Below are 24,126 nucleotides of genomic sequence, written 5' to 3' on the forward strand. Positions count from 1 at the left end.
ATACATTTTTTTTTTGAAGTATGAGTGGCGGGTTTATACAGTCCCTGTCAGCTACAATACTCCTGGAAGACTTCATAGGAGAGTAAAAATTTGATAGGGCTTAAAAAAAGATTCACAATAAATGCAACATCATGAGCAAAATGGCAAGAAAACTGGAATACGGACAGCATATATGGAAAACAAAACAGAGATCACTACAGTTTAAACATTTCTGCTGGAAACGAAGCAAGAAAAAGATTAACTAGGAAGGTTATAAAAGGATTTACACTGAGAACTGAAAACTCTGGAATGCCACAGACCAGGGGTCTTCAACCAACCACCTGCAGATCAAATTGGGCCACTGGCCTGTCCTTGCACCGCCCCTGCTCTAACAATGGTTTTTACAGCTGTTTAAAGGATTATTTTAAAAACACCCTATTCAAACAAGGATATGTAACAGAGACTGTATGTAGGTGGCCCACAAAGCCTACAATATTTACTGGTCCTTTACAGAAACAGTTTGCCAACCTTGCTAAAAGCAACAAGGTAATTCTAGATCCTGGAGTACTGAGTTAGTAACTTAGCTCTACTCAATTATGACATTTAATATGCTGTTATTAAAATCACAGCCAATTTTTGCTACTATTTAAGATCAGCATAAAAATTAAAATGTCCCAAGAATTTAAATACATAACCCAAACATTAATGTAAATGCCACTTTTGTACATTATGAAAACTAAAAAAATCCCTCTAATAAGGAACAAAAATACATATTGATAATCCTTCCCTCGTAACTTCTACTACCTTAGACTCTGATTCAATAAACATCTGAATACCTACATTATTCAACAAGAACTACACTCAGAACTTTCGCAGATTGCTCAAGTTCAAAGATTTTACTGTCACTATTTTACAGTTGGTAGAAATGGAGTCTCAGAGGCATCCTGTCCAATGTTCTCAGCCTGCCGAGTCCAAAGCCCATTCTTTCTGCATAAGACCACTGCACTTCAAGAAGTATTTAACAAATCCAGCTCAAATTTTATCTATTTCCCTAGAGAGTTACAGTTTGGGTTAAGACCGCTTAGCGTTTACCAAAACTTTAAAGAAATGACTACAACACTTTGAAACGACATGGTATCTTCACACACTGATTCACGATTCATTCAAAAGTTCACGGTCTTTACTCTGATAATGTCCCATAAACTCTTTCTGATATTGGCTTTCCACTTTTCAGAGTCCATGAGTCTGTGTGGAGAATCACCATCACTTATTTAGTTTACAGGACACGAGGTGTCCTGTTTAACCCCATAGTAGACTTGAGTACACACAACATATCATAAAATGATAATTGGATATTCCAGAAAAACTGTCTGAGCATGTGAATTTGGAATTTAAAATTTTTTTAGACACAAAAATGTTTTTTGTGTGTGACAGTGTTTGTTTCCTGTTATAAATGGCCCCAATCTCTCCCTCCCAAAGATGCAATTTAATTGCCCAAAAACTCTCAATAGCTTATCTCATAAACTAAGGTCTATTTAATCCTAAGTATAACGTCCTGAAAAATCCTCATCTCCACACTCCCAAAGCATCTACAACTCCCACTGAAGCCCTCTCGGTCCTAAACCAAAGTGGAATTGGCAAAAAATGATTTTTGTTGTCTGTCTCCCCCCACTAAACTCCAAGCTTTACATGAGGGCAAGTCCTGTCTGCTTTTGCTTGGCACTCTATCTCTAGCACCCAGGGACAGTCCTTGGTACACAGCAGGTGATTAATAAATCTCTCTTAAAAATGAAAAATGAATCCATCATAAATGTGAACAGAGAGAAAAGAGCACCTTACTTTATGGGCCAATTGTTTTAGAAAGTTTTTTGTTTTTTGTTTTGTTTTTTTTTTTTTTAAAGCAGTAGTTTGTTTTGGGGGTTATTTTTATAATCTAGCATAAAAATAATCAAATATTGTCCATTAAAGGATTTTATTTCTACATGTAGACTGTATGTGCCTGTGGAGCATCAATAGTGACTCTTTTATTCTCAGGCCTAAAACAAAATTAAGGAGAGTTAATTTGCTCCTAGAAAAGAAAAACTGATGTTTCAAAATAAAATTACTAATACATTTTCTTTTTATTGAATTTCTAGAGCACTGATCACCAGCCCTGCTTCCATTAACTTTGATAATCAGGATTTAACCCAGTAGTGAAATTCCCTCAGCTAGCGGACCATAAATTACCCACAATATCACAAAAGAGGATATATGGAGGAAACAACAAAAGATTTTTTTTTAAGTTAACATCATGATAGAAAAGTGCTACTAGGTAAATACAGTATATAGAAATTTTTTGTAAAACATTTTACTTCTGAAAAAAATGTCAAAAGTATTTCTGCAAATAATAAATACAAAGTGCTTTGCTGAAAAATATTGTACTAACATCTGGCACATTATGTTCTATAAGATAATAACGTACACATCTGCTCCGCAGGAGTCTGAGAACACTAAAGTAATGTTCAAGTACTTCGTAAACCACATCCGTAGAAGCTAATGATATAATGTAATAAATATTAAGCATGTCCTTGATACACATTTATAAACGGTAATAACAGTATTTGCTTACCACAGCTCGCAGACCAAGACAGATGAACTTTATTAATCACTCAAATACCGTAAGTGGTGCTGCCATCAGTTCTGTGATTTTCCAAAACCACTGAACAATTCTTAACACGGTTCTGAATGAAAAGCGAAATCTTCCCTAGAGATGCACATGTGTTAGGCCACTGCGCTGATGGTGAATAAAACGGATTCCCTGAATCCGTGCCCTTTGCCCTGTAACTTGGCGGTCCCCTCCTACTCTTTATCCTGAATTTGGCAGCATGACTTCCTTTGGCAAGCTGTTCACAACTGTAATGCAAGCATTACAACAGATTGAAGTTATACACTCAGATGACTGTAAACAGATTTTCCCACATAGAAATGTCTGGAGGAACACTGAAAACATGTGCGATGTAGGTGAATTCTGTTCAACACACGGGTTGCTGAGTCATTCAGCAACCACCGTGCTTACCTGGGTAAGCCTGCACCCTCCAATCAGGACCAGCTAACTGACCCTCAGAACACTAACCCCGGGAGGGAGGAGACCCCAGGACCGCCGCCAGTCAATATACTCTCTTTTAACTGATGAAACACTCATCCTCAGGTATGACCCCTTCATGCACGTTACGTAAGACGGGCAGGGCCTTTTTAATCCAAAATATATGTGATTGAGGATGGTCCTCAAACACAGTGACACACAGCTGGAATATGGCAACATGTTTTAAAATGAAAAATTAACATTTGCATGCTTTCTCTACGCATGTTAAACTTAATATTTAAATGTTTACATAAGATAAAGTGATAATAAAGCACCTGCGCTTGGAAGTCTATCAAGTTTTTGCTAGGCTGTGCTGACCATCCTGCACTTTATAGTATCAATCCTTACCTTCTAAGTAAGCACCTCGTAAGTTTTTAAGAACACAGATACTGTTAATATTAGTAAGAATTAAATATACCTAGCCCAAGACTTTGATTCTAAGATGTTCTTAGGGACACAAGAAACTATGTGTGTCTTCCTTAACAAGTATTTAAAAGGTTGGTATATTTTCTAACAGTACGAACTATAGTAAATTTCCCTTTCTCTTTGTGCAATGTGTTTGCTCTGCCTTCAATATCTTTTCCTGTGACAGGGCGCCTGGTTTGCTCAATCAAAAGGGCATGCAACTTCTGATCTTAGAGTCATAAGTTCAAGCCCCACATCGGGTGTCAAGATCACTTAAAAATAAAGAAAGAAATAAACTTAAAAACGAACACATCTCTTTTCCTGCCAGCTCAGGTCCTAAATGTTTTACCTCTATGAGATCTTCCCAATTCTTTCCTTTTCACCCACAGTTTGAATCTGTCCTTCCAGATTATTTCTGATACTTCTTATTCTTGTCATTAGTTATCTAACATATGCTATAACTGTTACATATCTGCCTCCCCAACTACACTGTAAACTCTATGTCAGCTAAGCCTCTGAGACACACCCATAACTGCACCCACAGCACCTCGCACACCCACAGCACCTCGCACAGTGACTGCCCTAGCAAGGGCTTTAAGTGGCCTATCAGTCTGCATGGCTCTTTTTGGGATTTAAAATCCATGAACCCATTCCAGTCATCTCTAATATTCATATTTTGTTTCTACTTTTTTCTTCAAATTTTAACGTTCTTTTTTTTTTTTTTTTTTTTGAGACAGAGAGGGTCAGATTGTGAGTGGGGGAGGGGCAGAGAGAGAGGGAGACACAGAATCCAAAGCAGGCTCTGAGCTGTACGCACAGAGCCTGACGTGGGGCTCAAACTCACGAACCGCGAGATCATGACCTGAGCCGAAGTTGGACGCTTAACCAACTGAACCACCCAGGCATCCCTGTTTCCACTTTTTGATATGAGTTGCCTAAAATTGTTTCCTTGCCTATATTCTAAATTTATTTTGATGTCCACCTTAAAAACTGCCATATTCAACAACATGGGTGAACTTTGAGGACACTATGCTAAGTGAAATAAGCCAGTCACAGAAGGACAAATACCGTATGATTCCACTCACATGAGGCATCTAAAACAGTCAAACTCACTGAAGCAAAAAGCAGAATGGCAGTTGACAGGAGCTGGGAAGGGAAATGGGGAGCTGCTATTCAGTGGGTATAAAGTTCATTCATACAAGATGAGTAAGTTCCAGAGATCTAATGTACAACACTATGCCTACAGGTAAGAATACTGTATTGACACTTAAAATTGTTTTCAGAGAGGAGATCTTATGTTGAGTGTTCTTATCACAATCAATCTTGTATCTTGAGGCCGATCTTCACCTAACCTTAGCTACTTACTGACAGGTGCAGATGTTTTTACCTAGCCTCTCCAATAGACTGTCGCCTTTTTAGTTCTATTTCTCTGACTTTACCTATGATCATTAGATTTTTCATCTAAGAACAATATTTTATTTCTGACTCCCTATTTCACATATCCAAAATTTTCCATGCTAGGCCAACATTCTAAGAGTGTAATTAAAAGTTTGCACTGCTAGTTTAATCCCAAACTTTATATAAACAATTCAAATTATATTTTAATCAGTAAATATATTATTCTATACTGTCATTACAAATCTTCTGCCCTTTCTCCTAGCTTTAGATTTTCCCACGTCAGTCTGAAACTTGATTCCACAAAATAATTTTTTATCAGCAAAATTTGGGAGACTTCAAAGTGTGCTCACTTCTCTAAATCATACGTTTAAAAATATCTCATAATCTTGAATTTATACCTCTTTGCTGTTTTAGAGCCAAAATCAGATGTGCAAAACAAGTAGGCAAGCAAGTTTAAGATATTACTTGCTTAAAGAAGAAAGAGAGGCAAGTAAAAATGCCTACATATATTCTGAGGGTGAACAATTAAAATGAATAAAATACTAAAACAACTTTTTTCTTTCTCTTATATCAAAAATATGCAAACAGAATAGTATAACTAAAGTAATTATTTCCTTTCCTTGAAGTAATGAAATAATTTTTTGGGTCAATTTTATAGTTTTTTCAATGCCAGATCACCACTTTCATGAACACATGGTAAAAAACATAGAACTAAAAACGAGAAAGCAAACAAAACAGAATGGCATTGCTGGAAGCCCATTAAAACAGAGTTAGAATGAAACAGCTCCTCTCCAAGTTCTTCTTGGGCTCCCCTTCATGCTGGGCTCTCCCCCAGCACTGCCAGCCTCCTCCCTACTGAGCACCTGCTCAACACAAAGTTCAGGATATAATAAAAAGGTAGGAGGGGACCTTAAGCAAAAGCTGATTACACAATGGCCTAACAAAAGTTTATTCTTTTGGTCTTTTAAAGTACACACTAACAATTACTCCCATACTAGATGTCTTCCAAAAATGGCTTTTACATTCAACACTGATGAACTTTAGATACGTGTTTCACCTCAGGATAAAGGTATTTTTGCATAGATATTAATTCTAAGTACATTACTAAATGAGTACATTCTAGGTATCTAAATATAGAACACAAAAATAACTTTTTAAACAGTGAAATCCACCATCTTTTATTTTTTAATGTTTGTTTATTTTGGAGAGAAAGAGAGCGAGCGAGCACGGGGGACGGTCAGAGAGAGAGGGGAACAAATAATCTGAAGCAGGGTGTCTGCTGACAGCAGAGAGCCCGATGCAGGGCTCAAACTCACGAACCCTGAGATCATGACCTGAGCCGAAGTCTGACACTTAACCGACAAGAACCCCTCAGGCACCCCTCCACAGTGAAATCCACCATTCTAAACAACTTATTAAACCTTACTAAAACGACTGCCAACAAGAAAGTTAAAAATTGTAAAAACACTTACTTCATTTCCATGTTTCTGCAGAAATTCAATTTCCTGTTGTGTGAATGTTGTCATGGAGATAGATTTCACCCTGTGTGGTGGATTTAACCCTCTCCTAAAAGATAAAATATTTTACAAATTTACTAGATCTTAAAAATTACACATCAAAGTAAAACATTTTTAATTAGTGCATTTAAACGTAGAACAGTTCACTCCATAAACTAAAAGTATTTAAAAATTATTTTATTATTAATCTCCACAATAGATATGTCAAGATAAGTCAGATTCACACTAAATAATATATTTAAAGATAAATTCGGGTAACTATCTAGTTAGGAATACATAGTACCTGTAATACATGAGCTTCTTGGAAATACAAATGTTGCTTTAGTGTGTTTCTAATGGAAGGACAGGACTACGTAAGAGCTCTATGGTAAAGAATTCAAAAAGCAATTAATCATTTAAATATTTTCCCATTTCCTAAGAAAATGACAATGGTTTGTTAGAGGTCTGGAGCTATACAAATATTCTAATCAAATAGCTGCTACCTTTAAGCTTGAGGCTGATTTGAAAACTGAAAACTAACCCAAGAAAACTGGAAATGATTAACCTGTAAGAATGAAGTCCCACCTTTCCCATCAATTCAAACAAAAATTTATAATAAAAGGATATTTTCAATCATCTCAGAAGGCAGTAAGCATTCAAGACGAAACGGAAGAGACATAAAGGGACTCAAGAAATGCCTGGACTCAAGATTAAAAATGCCTGTTAAGTTTTTTTACAACCTTAAAGTCTTTTCTGTATAGGTGGCCTTAAAAGGACTTTATCTCTGCGCTTCTTGATGTTTACAATGCACATAAAAAACTGAATAGAAATGCACTCAAAGAAGAATAAAAACTATTTACATTTTGCCCAAAGTGACCTACTCAACCCACAAAAATAAGGGTTAAATAATCTATGCAAAGTAACAAGTAATCTATGCAAAGTTTCATCAAATTACGTTTGAGTCATGTCCTCTGGTAAAGGCCTCATTTGGAGCCCAGGGTCTAGAGCAGATTATTAATATTTTTACATAATTTATCACAGTCATCTTGCAGACTCCTATGCTGAGAGATTTAAGAAAGATGTAAAATAACATATGAGCCAGAAGTCTTTCAAAAGTAACCTGGAAACATTCCGAATAATTAAATATTACACAATAACCCTACAAATTCACAATATTATAAGCCAAAACAATAAGGAACTCAGAACTAACAGACGCTCCTCAATTTTCACGTCCTGCTCCTTCTCGCTCCCTGACAGAACAGTCAGAGATAGACGGCACATCTTTCAAATCATGCTTTGAATTATGACAGAGCACTTTAGGTTTCATGTTTTGAAGTTAGGGAAACGTTAAGTTGGGTTTTGTTACTGTTTTTAAGTTTTAAACTAATTCGTTTACTTCTAGCTCTTGGTTAAGTCATAAGATACAGAAATAAGGACTGCACAGTAGGAGAAATTGAACACAGCAATTTCATCCTTGTAAAACTTTCAAACTTAACTAATGAAGAAACAACTACAGTATGAATTAGTTTCAAGTAAATTTGTAATCACAAATTAAGGGTTTAAAAACATCTCCTAAATTTCCAAAAGTGAAAATGTAGGAAACTCATTATTCATGTAAAGCAATACACTTTGTTTTCCGATTCATCTGTATTATGAGAACAAGACTAGATTCACCATTTTCAGGGAAGCGTATTAACTTATGATGTGTATTTACATCCCACCTTGTTCAAAATAATTTAAGAACAAATTAACTTACTGTTCTCTTAAGTTCCACAACTCCTTCCCTCTCACTTAGCAACTTGGTCTCCCCTTATTTGCTAATACCTCCGTCCTTGCTCCAGTCAACCCTTCACCTTTCCACCTCCCTTACAGTATCCTTTTTAAAAAAGGAAAAGGCAAAGGAATAATTTCCTAATGAGGAAGTGTCAAACACTGCTTACCAGGGGGTATGCTTTGGATAAGAAAATTTTCAAGCAAAGAATTATACTCCTGTATTTCTCAACTCATTAAATGAGGAAACCCCTGATTCTTTTCTCTTTCTAAAACGCGTTTTTAGTTCTATTTTACAGACGTAATCTCATGACAGTACAGTGTATAGCTAGTTCATTCCCAGATCTCAAGACCCTATGGCTATCACAAGGTCGGTTTATGCATGAAGGCGGCATTCATTTTACTTAAATAAGTGACAAAATTTTCAACTTATGAAACAAATACAACCACAATGAACTCATAACCAAACTATGAAAGGACATTTTTTTTCTACTTAACAACACTTACTCTAGGACTTCTTTAAGTGAACTGACTCAGTGCATTTAAAATAGGAGTCAATTTGCACAACTAGAAGATACAATTTTGCAAGGCCACAATGATTACATAAATTGAGTAGCTCCAAGGAAATTTTACATGTGTTCATGTTGATTTCTCTAATTGCTCTTTTATATTCCATTGACTCAGGCAGATTAACTATAGTCTCAATGCAAGGATATACAATGATTTTCCCCTTTTGGCCTCCAAAAGCTTTGTATAGATATTAAAGGCTTATAAAATAGTTTGGTTAGCGGTGCCTAGGTGGCTGAGGCAGTTAAGCGTCTGACATGGGCTCAAGTCGTAATCTCGCGGTTCATGAGTTCAAGCTCCGCGAGGGGTTCTGTGCTGACAGCTCAGAACCTGGAGCCTACTTCAGATTCTGTGTCTTCCTCCCTCTCTGACCCTCCTCCACTTACACTCTGTCTTTCTCTCAAAAAAAAAAAAAAAAAAAAAAAAAAGAATAAACATTAAAAACAATTTTTTTAATGTAATAGTTTGTTTAAAAAGGTGATTAAGTCCAAAATGAAAATAGGTGGTCTCATACACTATGGTAGGATAAATTCACCAATTTGTTAGCAAGAACCTCATTCACACCTTTTGACCCGTAAGTACCCTTTAAGTATCTATTCTAAAGAAAGAATTTGAAACACAGCTAACTAATTACATACAAGATGTTCATCAAACATTATTCATAAGAAAACATCAGAAACACTACAATATCAAAGGGAAGTGGTTACATAAATGACAATAACACTAAACATTATTCATACTTAAGGTTGTTTTAATTTTTTAAGATGAAACTTACATAGTATTCTCAGAACTACATAAAATCTATCTACAAAGAAAACAGACAAACCAAATACCCCCAAATGTTAACAGTCCTTGCATATAAATGATAGGATGATTTTTTTTCTATTTATAATTTCCTATTCTCTCCAAGTTTTCCACGATGAATATGTATTATTCTATAATAGGGGGAAAAAACAGCAAGAAATAATGAGAGAGTCCAACTGATTAGTAGCAGTAGTCAAAAAGTTTGGACTCTGAGTCCTTGCTGTATAGATGTGAATGCCAGTGCTTAAGAATTAGAGAAAGAAAATATGGGAAGGAGAAAACAGTGTTCCTAAGGCTTTCTTTCAGTTTTTCTAAAAAAAAGAAAAAAGAAAAAGAGCCTGGAAAGCCTTTCCTCCCAAATGTACCACCAGCATTAACACCTTATCTTCACTTTATTTCTCTAAGTCCAGGTTTTCTCGACTTTCGCACTATTGACATTTGGGGCCAGGTAACTATTGTGAGGGGGCTGTTCTGTGCATCGTAGGATTGCAGCATCTCCAACCTCTACCCACTGAATATCAGTACATCCTCAAACCACAAGGGACAATGAAAAATGTTTCCAGACATTGCCAAAACTCCCCTAATGCACAAAATGCCTCCAGTTGAGAATCACTGCTCTACATATGCCAAATGTTAATTACCAAGCAAAAGAAATTACTGGAATTTCTTTGGATCTTTATTGAGTATCAATTTCTACAGGTTTAATCTTTTTTTTTTTTTTTTAATGTTTATTTACTTCTGAGAGACAGAGACATGGCACGAGTGTGGGAGGAGCAGAGAGAGAGAGGGAGACACAATCTAAAGCAGGCTCCAGGCTCCAAGCTATCAGCACAGAGCCCGACGCGGGCCTTGAACTCACGAGCTGTGAGATCATGACCTAAGCCGAAGTTGGACGCTTAGCCGGCTGAGCCACCCAGGCACTCCTACAGGTTTAATCTTCCATAAGACATTCTCCCCCATATACAACAACAAAATTAAATCTTCCCTTAACATCATTATTTTCAGAAAAACATAAAATAGAAATGAATACTTTTTCCTATGAAGTGATAAGTAACAAAATAAATATAGCAGTTTAAAATTTGTATATTATATATTAAATTTAAATTAGAAAAGACTGTGGAAAGTATCCACCAAAAAAAATTTAAAAAACCAAAAAAATAAAAAACCAAAAAACCAAAAAACAACTTTATTATGTCAAGCATGCTGACAAAATTGGTGGTAAAATAAAAGTTAAATAAGGCACAGTGAAATTAATATTTATAAAGTACCTATACTGACACTTTGCATATTTAATCTCATCCAATTTCTACGTCTAATAGTATGGCAGACCGGATATTCTGAAAAGTCTCCTCTGCTAAAATATGATCGATACTCTATAAGTTACAAAACAAAAACAAACAAAAAAACCCTGTTAACCTATTGTTGAGCATTCTAGAAAGGAAAGAAAATCTCTAAGAATTCCTTCCAAAAGGCAAAAAAAGGCAAAAAAAAATTAAAAATTGAGCTGAAACCAGAAAAGTGACCCATGTCATACACAAAATGTAGTGTTGCTCAGAAGGCAAACACCAATCAACAAGAGCTATGGCCAGATGAGAGAGCTGAAACGGAGACAGACCTGTTAAACTCAAGACCCTGGAAGAGAAATAAAACTGTTTCCAGTTGTAGTATCCCAGGTTCCCAGCAGAAGAATATGCAAATCCTCTCAGGAGCAACGCACTTCCAATTTATACTATCGGTATTTGGAAATATTAAGCTCAATAAACTATGAGGTTACAATAAAAATCATCACACAACAAAACATACCACTAAGCTTGTCAGTAGAAACGACATGTTTATACCTACCTCTCCCGAAGACTTTAGATACTGGAGTGATCAAATACAAAACAGAAAATAAATACAGTATGTAAGAAACATCAAAATAAATAAAAGATGGCATAAAAATAAACAAGATATGTGTAGTTACCAGAATAACCAAGCAACTTAAAAGTCAGAACTTTTAGAAATGAAAAATTATAAATGTAGAAAAAACTCAACAAAGCAGGTAGAGAGATGAGATACACCAAAGAATAAAACTGGTGAATTAGAAGACAGGAAACAAACCACCCAGAAAGCAGCACAGACATGCAGGGAGACAGAAAAAAAGACAAAAAGGAAAAAAAAGGGATACGAGGAGGTCTAACATATATAATCAATACTCTTAACTTTTGAAAGAGAACATCGAAAAAATAAGGAGAAGGGATATTAGAAGAGATAATGGCTGAGATTTTTCAGATCCAATAAAAGGCATGCATCTACAGATATAGGAATTACAGTTCATCAGAAACAAGATAAATTAAATACACACTTAGAAACATTTTGTTTAAATTTCAAAAATAGAAAATCTTAAAAGCAGTCTGAAAGAAAAGATCAAGATAAAATCTGGCTGAAAGTAGACTTCTCAATGGAAACCAAAGACAACAAACATCTTTAAGTAGTGAGAAAAAATAAGTTGTGAACCCAGTAAAACTATCTCTGAAGTATAAGATCAAAATAATAATATTTACACATAAACAAAAACCAAGAGTTTACCCCCCAGGAGATTCTCACCGAAGAAATACATATTGTATACACTTTAAGAAGAAGAATGACCCCAGGAAGATCCTGAGATGCAAAGATACTGGTAAACACGTAGGTAAATCTCAAAAAACAAAAACAAAAACAAAACAAAACCAAAAAACAAAAACCACACCTGATTTATGAAGTGGAACAGAGACAAATTTAACATCTCATCAACAATACCCCTTATGTGAGGGTACTTTGTATTTTCAAAGACCTTGTTAAGTTATTAGGGGAAGGTTAAAATTAACTCTAGAATGTCAGTATGGAGAACAAAATTTCAATGATGACCATAAAAGTACATGGAATTCACAGCTTCCCAAATAGTATAAAGGGAAAATTGGGGGCCCCTGGGTGGTTCAGTCAGTTGAGTGTCCGACACATGATTTCTGCTCAGGTCATGATCCCACGGTCATAGGATCGAGCCCCACCTCGGGATCCATACTTAGCATGGAGCTCGCTTAAGACTCTCTCTCCCCCTGTCCCTCTCCCCAACTCGCACTGCCATTCTCTCTCTCAAAATAAATAAACATTTTTTTTTTAAAAAAGGGAAAATCAAAAGAAAAACCGTCATAAAAAAAAAAAAAAATTAAACATACACTTTCCAAATGACCTAGCAATCCCACTTTTATTTACCCAGCAATGGAATACTAACCAGCAATCAGGAGAAACGAACTACTGGAATATGTAACTACCTTGGATTAATCTTAAAGGTACGATGCTAAGTGACGAAGACAAGACAATCTGACAAAGTTATGTACTTATGATACAATTTACCTGACATTATTGGAAAGCAAAACCAGTGCTGGAGAACTACAGGCAGCTGGCAGGGGTTAGGAACAGAGAAGGGTTAAGAAGAGTCTTGGGGATGGTGGAACAGTCCCGTGTGCTGATTGTGGCAGTAGCGACAGGAATCTACCGTTACGTTAAGACACACCAAAAGCGTTAACAGTGATGTGCACTAACTTAAATAAAACACCATAGTCCTAATTCCGTGTTACTCTTCACGGTAACCACAACTTTTACACTAATTAAAATAAATTTTTTCTCATTAGTGGACCTACCTTCTTCTCTACTTACCAAGTTTGATCATTTAAATGAATGAAATCTGATCAAAACTGAATTATTTATCTAGTCACTTTAAAGGTGGATTTGTGAAAGCTGCTGCCACTTCCCTTTTTTGCTAAGCCCAGTCTAGCTGTCATGTGAGTTCAGTGTTTATAAAACATTTTACTGTAATGGTATTAGTCATAACTACTGGATGAAAGTGTTGAGCAAGTAAGCCACATTATTTTTATAGTGCCAATACTGAAGTACCACCCATTGCAGATCCTAAAATACACATTTTAAGTCTCCAATTTAGTGCAAAAAAAAAAGAATTAGGTAATGACTCATTTAATAACAGCAGTATTGATATTTTGAAAGCATGTTTGCCAGTTAATTGGTTTCAAGAAGTTCCAAAGTCACCTACTGGTGGAGCCCAGTATGTTTTCACAGTATAATTAAGTCATATGCAGATCCCCAGGAGCTTTAGTTTTAACGACCACCACCCAGGTATGACTGTAACCAGATGGTGTGACTCATTCCGTATGTCCACCAGTATGCTGCTCTTAACTATGCCTCAAACAATCTTGCAAACTGCCATTTGTTCAACTCAAATAACAATGTGTGCTGGGTGAATAGGAACACTTATTCAGTTTTATTAATTGTTTTTCTCCCCCTGGGGGAAAAGCTGGTTAAAATATTTTAATAGCCTGTGGAAACTTATGCAGTTGCTAATATTGATCTAAAGTAATAAAGTTAATATGACATTCAGATCTATCCCAATCCTAGTTATGTAGTAAAAATATTACATATAAATAATGTTTCATATCAAAAAAAATTATACCTTTAAAATCTACAGCAGATGGAAGACAACTTTAACAGGTTATCAAGATTCTACAAACTGTGGATGCCAAGGCACTAACATGTACTGGATATTCCAAAATATTAGTCTATCCAGAACCCAACTTAAAAATACTGAACACACACACACACACACACACACACACGATGTAAACCACACCTGTTTTTTTTTTTTTTTACGGGGGGAGGGTTGAAAGTCACAAATACGGTCTGTAAAAGGTACTTGTAACACTTATGCAAAACATCTAAAAAAAATAATACTCAAGTAACAATTTAAACCTAATTAAGGTATCCAGTTAAAAGTGGACAAAACCCAAGAAGGTCTTCACAAACCTCTCCAAACCTCACTGAAATGAAAGCAAAGGAATAAAATGGTATTAACTCACAAAGAGACAGGAACAGAGAATAAAGGAGGCCAAAAGTATACGGTAGTTCTCTAATAACAGAATTTGGAAGATAAAAAGTGAATATAACAGCAGTAACTGACTTTGCAGAATCAAGAAAAGCAAAACAGAATCTCCTTCAGAGAGAAGCCAACTAGAAGCTCATTCCCACTGCAGAACCCCTTAAAGATTCACAAAAGGAATCCCAGGCAGGCTGGCGGGGGTGGGGCTGGGGATTACATAGGGTCAAAAATAAACTCCCAGTTCCACTACAGCCACAAGACTACCCCTACCAGGCCCTAGGCAGAAGTCTGAAGGAAAATTTAATCTGCAGAGACTATCCAAATAGACTAAGGACTGTTATTAGGTACCATGCTAAAAACCAGGGACTTATGGGACTTTCTACAAACTGAATGATAGATTATGTGCCTCTAGTCTTCTTCCTCAACTTGGATCCTAGAAAAATGGCAGCCAGGCTCTTTTTCAGTCACCAACAATTTAGGAGAAAATACCTCTGAACTAAAAAAGCATGATTTCCAAACCAACGAGTCCAAAAGAATGGCTAAAATAATGAACAAAAGACCTAACCAAAATACTTCAATGTACGGTTCAGAACAGCAGGGATTAAAAAAAGAAGAAGAAAAGAGAAAAAAAGATCACATATACTCCCAAAGAGGGAGGGGGAAAATGGGACACGAAGAATCAGCAGGCTGCATCAGTCTACTGATGAATACGAAGAATACCATCAGACTTCCTAATTCCTAACATCAATACTGAGGATCTGAACAATTAAGCAATGCCTTAAAACTTCAAGGGTAAAGTATTTCCACCCTTATGAATGGGGACAAACGATTAATTTAAAAATGATGGCAGAATAAGACATTTACAGTCATACAGCTCTCAAAACTATCTCCCACTGATCTTTATCAGGAGGCTAATGAAGATGTGGGCTCCTGGAAAGAGAGGGTCTAACACAGGTTAAACATGAAAAAGAAATTTCCAAAATGAAGGCAGAAGAAAAGTCCCAGGATGACCACTGCATAGTAGGTCTAGAGAGAAGCATGACCAGGCCAGAAGATGACAGAAGTGCCCAGAAAAGATTTATCAATTAAAAAAAAAAAAAAGGTACCTGATGCGTCTGATCATATTGAAAGAAGTTTTATGCCTCAGCCAGAGATTATTTATCTGGGGATATATTAATGATACATACATGGAAAACAAATGAAGAGAACTAAACAATTACAAACTTCAGGGAAAAGTTTGTATAAGCAAGAAAATAATAGTAATAATATACTATAGGTCTCAGCTGAGAATACGTACATACTTGCAACAAGGCAAACACTAAATAATGATTTAACCAACAACGGTGATAACATTATATGGAAGAGGTAGAAACAGTAGATGTAAAGGGAGAGAGAAGTGTTGAGGACCAAATCCTTATTTCCTCTTTGTACAACAGAGAAGTGAATATATAAAGCCAACACTGGAAAAAAAAAAACTTCCAATAGCTGTAACTATGTTAGTTAGAAATACTAAGGTAAACACAGAAGGAGGGCAGAGACAAGAGTTCACAGTCACTGTCTAGGACAATCTGAAATGGAGGAAGGGAACAGGTGACTGTTGTTCGTTATAAGCCTTTCCCTTTTTACATTATGTGCACGTATTCTTTAGATAAACATTAAAACCGAATTAAAAATGAAACATAAAAAAAGAATCGATACAAAGAGTCCTTGCTCTTCAAAGCCAAGTTTAGGGGCGCCTGTGTGGCTCAGTCGGTTGAGCGGCCGGCTTCGGCTCAGGTCACCATCTCACAGTCCGTGAGTTCGAGCCCCGCGTCGGGCTCTGTGCTGACAGCTTAGAGCCTGGAGCCTGTTTCAGATTCTGTGTCTCCCTCTCTCTGACCCTCCCCCGTTCATGCTCTGTCTCTCTCTGTCTCAAAAATAAATAAACGTTAAAAAAAAAAATTAAAAAAAAAAAAAAAGCCAAGTTTAACTGACATACAATTTACAGGTTGCTTTCTTTGATGAAAAAGTTTGAGGAATTTTTTAAATTTCAAAGGTATCAAGTCTCTCTACTAGACACTAGCGATCTTTTTATAGACGTACCTACTGAACACAACTGTTTTAGAACTACCAAAATTCACTGTGTAGGAGATAAAGTTTTGAAGACAGAAATGAGGAAGAGTTTTCATGTTTTCCCACATTATTAGTTGTAGTGATTTTAATACTCTCCCCATCAAAGAGCTAGCACAGTTTAACAAAACATGGGGGAAGAACAGAATTTTTAGAATCTGACAATTACAAAAAACTTCTCTCTTCCTTTTGTAAACATGTATGCTTCTCTATAACTTCCATACACGTCTCCCATTTCCTCCCAGAGAATAAATTTATTACCTCTTCCACATACAGACCTTAAAATTACCCAAAGACAGTGACCATATATACAGCTCCCCAACCCACCCGTCTTTACTTCTGGTTCCTGCAGTTTTAAATCTGCTTATCATCCTGGTAAAATTCCTTAGAGCATGCTGCAGTTAATGTACCTCTTAAAAGAAGCAACCAGAATAAAAGCAAGGTGTATTTATGACTTCCCTCTCTCTGAAACAGTATGGTTCCAATCAAAAGGAGACTACATCTTACTCAGGAGTCTGAAAAAATATGTTCCAACTTAAAAAAAACTGTCATTCCTCATATTTCGAACAACTCAAACAAGCTTCCCGCTGCTACCGTAAAGCCAGTTATGAATTTCCTTCTAATCACATCCAATCATCCAACTCTTAAGACAAGAGTTCTCAGGTGTGGGCCTGTAAAGGATGTCACAAGGAACCTGCTACTAACTACTCCAGGTTATGAGTGATTTACCTTTTTTTTATACACCTTAGAGGAATCCACGGTGGGTATTCCTAACCAATTACCACTCTGACTGTGTAAAGTGGGAAATAGATTAAGAAGTCAGGGGGATCAATGGGAAGAGTAACGGCACCTAGTTCTGATTATCTCCACAGGACTTTCTCAAGAATATGAGCATTATGCACGTCGTCTAGAAAAGGGTGAAAACAGGATGCCACCATACCATATATGCTTATGAGTTTTCCCAGGACAGAAGATGCTCACAAAACTACAGAACAGCCCCCCTTCATCAATTTGTTGGAGGAATCCATGTTTCTCCTCCCTGCTGAACAACCTACCTACAGCAAATGCCTATTGCGCAGCAAACATTCCCAGCTAGGAGGCCGGCTCTCTCCTGCTCCTTCCAACTGAGTTTCATGTTTATCAAGAGCCGTTTAATATAACAACTTGGTAATACAGTTGGCACAGTATTTGGTAAATATACAGTTTAATTAAAGATTATGTAAAATAACGACACATGAGAATTGTTTCCATAAAAACGAAGTATTTTGGAGACTTAATTGAGTCACTATGAAAACTTGTTGTTTTCACCTTGTTTTCACCCTAGACAAGAATTGTAAAAGACTGAAGAGAAGATCGAGAACAATCCCGCACTCAACCTGCTTTAAAAGCAACTTAAAATTCTAAGTATTGTGGGGCGCCTGGGTGGCTCAGTCGGTTAAGCGTCTGACTTCGGCTCAGGTCATGATCTCACGGTTCGTGGGTTCGAGCCCCGCGTGGGGCTCTGTGCTGACAGCTCAGAGCCTGGAGCCTGCCTCGGATTCTGTGTCTCCTTCTCTCTGCCCCTTCCCCGCTTGTGTTGTCTCTCAAAAATAAACATTAAAAAAAAAAATTCTAAATATTGTAAACAACACAATGTGAGTCTGGGTTATAGCAAAGGGACAAAGAATCTAGTCAGTGGAACCACATTCAAAGAAAAGTCTAGGTGTTACAAAAAACTCTGACAAATTAACAATTATACATTAAAATAAAAAAACTAAGTATATAAAAACATATATACATATGCACACATACATACATAATTGATTTTTAATGAATCTAATCACTATCAATCCTAAATGCATAGGATAGGAGGTTTTCATTACAATTCAGGTATAGAAAAGAGTAAGAGAATTCATTCATGGCAGTGTAGATAGGCCAAATTCAAAACAGCACCATATTCCCATTACACTCACAATACACAACAGCAGTTTCTGAACAAAATTCAAAGTTAGGAAAACACATTTGCAACTAAGTTCCTTTAAATTTTTTTGAAAAGCATAGCTATGAAGTAAAAATGCATGATACATCCATAAACTGTCTGTCCTGCTTTTAAAATCCAACGAAGTTAAAATCTACCATTTAACTCCCCAAAATATAGAGTTCAAAACAGTTTACAATAATCCATGGGAAACCTTTATACATTTGCTAGCGGTGGACTCAGCATTAGTTCTGGATCCCAACATCAACCAAAGTATCACAACAAAGCACTAAGAATGTATGCTAGGGATGCCTGAGTGTCTCGGTTGGTTAAGCTTCCAACTTCGGCTCAGGTCATGATCTCGCAGTTTGTGAGTTCGAGCCCCACGTCAGGCTCTGTGCTGACAGCTCAGAGCCTGGAGCCTGCTTCAGATTCTGTGTCTCCCTCTCTCTCTGCCCCTCCTCCACTCATGCTCTGTTTGTGTGTCTCTCTCTCTCAAAAATAAACATTAAAATATTTTAGAAAAAAAAGAATGTATGCTAATTTTACAATTTGAAGTCGTTTTTATGGAAACAATTCACGTGTCATTATTTACATAATCTTCATTTAAACTATATATTTACCAAATACCATGCCAACTGGATGACCAAGTTATTATATTAAACAGCTCTCGATAAATGATAAACGTAACAGTACTTTCTTCATGTTGTTACTAGAATCCTGCCTGACACACAGCTAGCACTCCATAAATGTTACTAATTATTATTATTATTATTATTATTACATTTTCTATTTCCACAAATACTTGAATTGTATCCCCAACACATGTACTAGTGCTGGGAACCTAATGAATATTTGCTTAAAAACATCGTGTCCTTCATAATTGAAGTATCTCATTGTCTTCCCACTTACACTAATTTGAAATTGTACTAAATTTTCAAAACATCTCATTGAATACAGCCACATTAGAGTACTAAAAAAATGGAAAAGGAATTAAAGATATAAATCACTGCCCACTGTAATCTCGTAAGATCCTGACTATTATAAACAGAGCTCCAAAAGACTATTTGATTGCAATCCACTCTAATGCTAATAATTGTATAAAAACAAACTAGATGCCTTTTCATCTAACTTTAAAATATTCACCATGAGTCAAAATGCACACAAAATTAATAAAGTATAAGTTAGTATCAGGCTACATTTATACACCTATTGAAATTCCCATTTTAAATACACAGTCCACATAAAATACCTGGTATTAGAAGGGACAAAATATTTCTCAAATGTTATTTTTTATCTTATCTAAACCCTTTTGAAAAACATGAATTACTTTTTAAAGACGAACAATTCTTATTTACTGATTATGCCAATATTAAATAATTTGGTCTAAAACTAGTCTTTTTAATTTTTGTTTTATTTTATATTTGAGAGAGAGAGAGAGAGAGGGAGCGTGCGCATGAGCAGGGGAGGGGCAAAGAAGAGAGGGAAACAGAATCTGAAGTAGGCTCCAGGCTCCGAGCTGTCAGCACAGAGCCTGGTGCAGGGCTCAAACTCACAAACCGTGAGATCATGACCTGAGTTCAAGTTGCTTAACCAACTGAGCCACCCAGGCACCCCCAAATGTTTTAATTTTTTTTTTTTTTTTTTTTTTTTTTTTTGAGAGAGAGAAAGCTCATGAGCAGGGAAGCGGCAGAGGGAGAGAGAGGATCCGAAGCAGGCTCTGTGCTGACCGCAAAGAGCCTGATGTGGGGCTCGAACTCACAAACCTTGAGATCATGCCTGACCTGGGCTGAAGCCGGACGCTAAACTAAGCTACCCAGCCACCCCAATTTGGTCTAAAACTAGTCTTTAAATCAACTAAAAGTTCCTTAACATGAAGGCAATGTTTGACTGTTGGCTGTAATGGAGTGTCCATTCATAATTTTAAGTATTTCTGTAGGTAGGACCAGAAAGAAAGTGACAAATCAATCTGTTACAATACCCCCATTCTAGCTCAGTAATAAATCGTTTAACCATCTACATTTCAAGTTTCACAATTTGAATTGTCATATACTCTGAATGAGCATCAAACAGGTATAGGACAATCATCAGGAAAGAAAAGATTCTGAGGGTCTAGAAATATAAACAATAAGATGCTTATTCAATTTGTGTGAACAAAGATAGCACTAAATGAATGACAAAGGGTATGTGACTAACCTCTAAAATGTAGAATTCATGACAGTAGACACCATTTACTGCATATCAGCATTTTCTAGGCACATCAAGGTTTCCCAAAGGATCCAGGACAACGTGCACACAGTGGCCTTGCTTAATACCTTGCCCTAAGTCACAAAGCTAGTGGCAGTGTCGGATTCTGATTTCAAAATTCATATTCTTCCAAATATACTGTGTCACCTCCATAGCAAACATATAATTATTAGACTCAATAGTTACTTTATTCTCCTCAAATTATTTTCCTTTATCATTGCTTTTCAAGGACAGAAATCCTTAGGAGCTCCTGTCCCTTCAATATTTCTGCAGTAGCCATCAGATCCTGCATCTCTTCTTTCCTTCCCAAGAATCCCAGATTTCTGACGTGAGGACTCTATCTGGGGACCCTTGTTGCCCCAGTGAAGTCACTGTGGATAGTGAGTCCAATGAGGGCACCGGTTCAAGGTAGCTACATGCCTGAGTGATGGCAGAACTTCTGGAAAAGCTGGGACACTGGCGGGAATTAAGGCAGTACCCAGCTGCAGGGGCTGGGAGCTGCCAACTTGGGTTGAGAGAAATCTAGGCAACATCGTCGAGCCCCTGGAAAAAGTCTCCCTTCAGAACAAAGGTTTTGAGTCACATCTGAAGAATCCAAACTGATAGATTTTTATAAGGGTGCTTCTCATCTCAATGTCTTTCACATACTGTTTGCCACTCACGGAATGGCTTTTCCCCCACGTTAATGCCTCCTATTTACCGGGCAGCTACTATGTACCAGGCATCAAGTGAGATGTTAAACAGGTTATCTCTAACACTGAAAACTAATCTACATCCAAAAGCTACAAGGTAAACTTTATCGTCACTATTCACAGATGAGAAAATTCAAACTCAAGGAGACTGAGTGACATTCTCAATACCACACAGGTAATAAATGGCGCCAGGATTCAAGATCAGGTTTATCTAGCTCACAAGTACTTGTTCTTTCAACACCATGAAGCAGCCAGCCACATGGATCTTGCCTTTAAAAGTCTTCGTTCAGAAATCAAATCTTCTGTGAAGCTTTCTCTATCCATTTACATATTTCATGAATAGTTTTTAGAGAAAGGAAATATTACAACGTATCACCACTGTTTACACAGTTAGAATACAAGCTCCTTAAAGACAGTAGGATCCAAGTAACCCCACTGCCTCCCATAATGTATGTGACACAGACCAAGTGAGCAATAAATATATGCAGAATCACCAGCGAATGGAGATATAAAGTCTTATCTATCACAGATTAAATTCTTAAAATAAGCAATTGTCAGCATAGTGAGATATCCTTCTACATAGAATGCTTCTGAAATGTGGGCTTTTAGGAAGAAATTTGTAAATATTTGTTGATCTTAAACATTTGCTGCCTAGACTAAATGTTGCCCTGCTATACTTATGAAGGACTACAGAGAAATGTCAGAAATTCAAAACAGTAAATATAGACATTTTTTTTCCAAACCAAGTATTTCCCATGTACCAAATGACCTTGTGCTTAGTAAAAGCAGAACATACTTACCATTATGCACATAAGAGAAACCAAATACATTTAAATCACCAGACTGTTGGCCTTCATTTTAGAACCAAAGTTGCCCAATACAGGTCACTTAACTTTATCTGTAAACGCGAAGTGTGAACCAGACTTTCTTCTAGATATCACCCAGCTCTACAATTCTGTGTAATTCAATAATATTACTGTTTACCAACTTCTTAGAGTGCTTCTCTGACTACAATCTGAGAGTAACCTTCCGGGGAACCTGGGTGGCTCAGTTGGTTAAGCATCTGACTTCAGCTCAGTTCAAGATCTTACGATACACGGGTTCTCAGATTCTGGGCCTCCCTCTCTCTCTCTCACTGCCCCTCCCCTGCTCACACTCTGTCTCTCTGTCTCTCTCTCTCAAAATAAACAAACATTAAAAAATTTTTTTAAAAACAAAAATTAAAAATAAATAGTAACCTTTCAAACAAGGTCTCTATCACATACATTTTAGCATACTTACCCCTGACATTTCTCTCATTTACTTATATTACCATCTCCCCTACAGTGTAAGCACCAAAAGCACAGTGATTTTGCTGTATTCATCAGCACACCCCAAGGCTTCACACAAAACACAGGAGGCACCCAATAAATGTCTGTTGAAGAATTAACATCATGGAAGGCTAATAACATCTTGTTGCCCAAGGGGGAAAAAAAGCGAATTGTGGGCTGCTAGGCACGTCCTGCATTTTCTAAACATGAGTTTTCTAATCTATTATATACTTTGCCACAGTATTAATCTTACAAGGTGTTTTTTTTTGGGGGGGGGGGGGATGGGGTCCAAATTACTTTATTTGAAGGAATGCTACCAATGAAGAACTCAAGTGGATGTTTTGCTACAACAAAGGTTTTAAGAATATTTAGTGACCACCACTTTGCCAAGATAATTAGTACCCAAAAGCAGCTCGGCAGTTCCACAATCATCTGCAAACTTTCCAAAGGAAATTTCACAGTGACAAAAACCTTATCAAAATACAGCTTAATGAACCGAAGAAGAACAAATACAAACCACCCCAAACGATTCAAGAGGTAGTCTCCGTTTTTCCGTACAAAATGCTGTCGTCCCCTCTCCCCTGTCTGTATACAGATAGTGACGCTGATAGACAAGCTTCCAGATACCATGACACAGCTTCTAGTCGGTACCTTATTTGCATTCAAACTTTCCCCAAACTCAAGACTCTCTTTGGACCATAAAACTAAAACCCCACCACCTCCCATCTGCTTCTCTGCCTCCCTCTCTCGCAATTAAGCCTCTCGAACTTCTTCCCTTGGGATTCACATCTCTGCCACCAAGACAATTTAATCCTGCTACTCCTCATAAGTGCCTGCTTTCTCCCAGTGACCTAGGTTCTCTCGACCCGGGGGGCGGGGGGAGGGGTGGAGGAAGCCCAGCCTAAGCGTCCCCGCTCTTTCCCACCCTAGCTTCTCCCCCCCCCCACCCCCTCTCTGCGGGCGCCCGGCAGGTGCCTCGCCGGGGATCTCCGCGCCCCGGCCGCCGCCAAGCGGGGCACACAAAAGACCCGCACGGCCCTCCCCAGCCTCCTCCGGTCTTTCCCCTTCAGCCCCATCGGGTGAGCGCCCCGGAGAGCAGAGGCCCGAGGGAGACGGCGCCGGCTCCGCGGGGCGCAGAGATGTTCGCCCCGGGCTCCCCCTCCTGACCCCACCTTCGCCCACGCCCCACCCACGAAGCCTGCCCCGGGCCGGGACCCTCGGCCCGAGAAACCGAAAGCGCGCATCCCCAGCCCGGCGGCCGGGGCCGAGCGCATCCCGCCCCACGGCCTCCGCCGCGCCCCTCCCCGCCAGCCCGCGCCCCAACCGCCGGCCCAAGCGGGCGCCCCCGCCGGCCTCCCGCGCCGC

General features: G+C 37.7%; 1 protein-coding gene across 6 annotated transcripts in view; it reads right to left on the minus strand.

Annotated features, from left to right (window-relative positions):
- Window positions 1-24,126, minus strand: part of AGFG1 (ArfGAP with FG repeats 1) — a 77,905-nt gene that overhangs the window by 53,054 nt on the left and 725 nt on the right. For all 6 annotated transcript variants that reach the window (XM_049614787.1, XM_049614786.1, XM_049614785.1 and 3 more), the window contains exon 2: window positions 6,376-6,469. In XM_049614787.1, coding sequence (XP_049470744.1) covers window positions 6,376-6,469 — 94 coding nt within the window. The remainder of the gene's footprint in view (window positions 1-6,375; window positions 6,470-24,126) is intronic.

Source organism: Panthera uncia (genome assembly GCF_023721935.1).
Source record: "Panthera uncia isolate 11264 chromosome C1 unlocalized genomic scaffold, Puncia_PCG_1.0 HiC_scaffold_3, whole genome shotgun sequence".
Taxonomy (NCBI): Eukaryota; Metazoa; Chordata; class Mammalia; order Carnivora; family Felidae; genus Panthera; species Panthera uncia.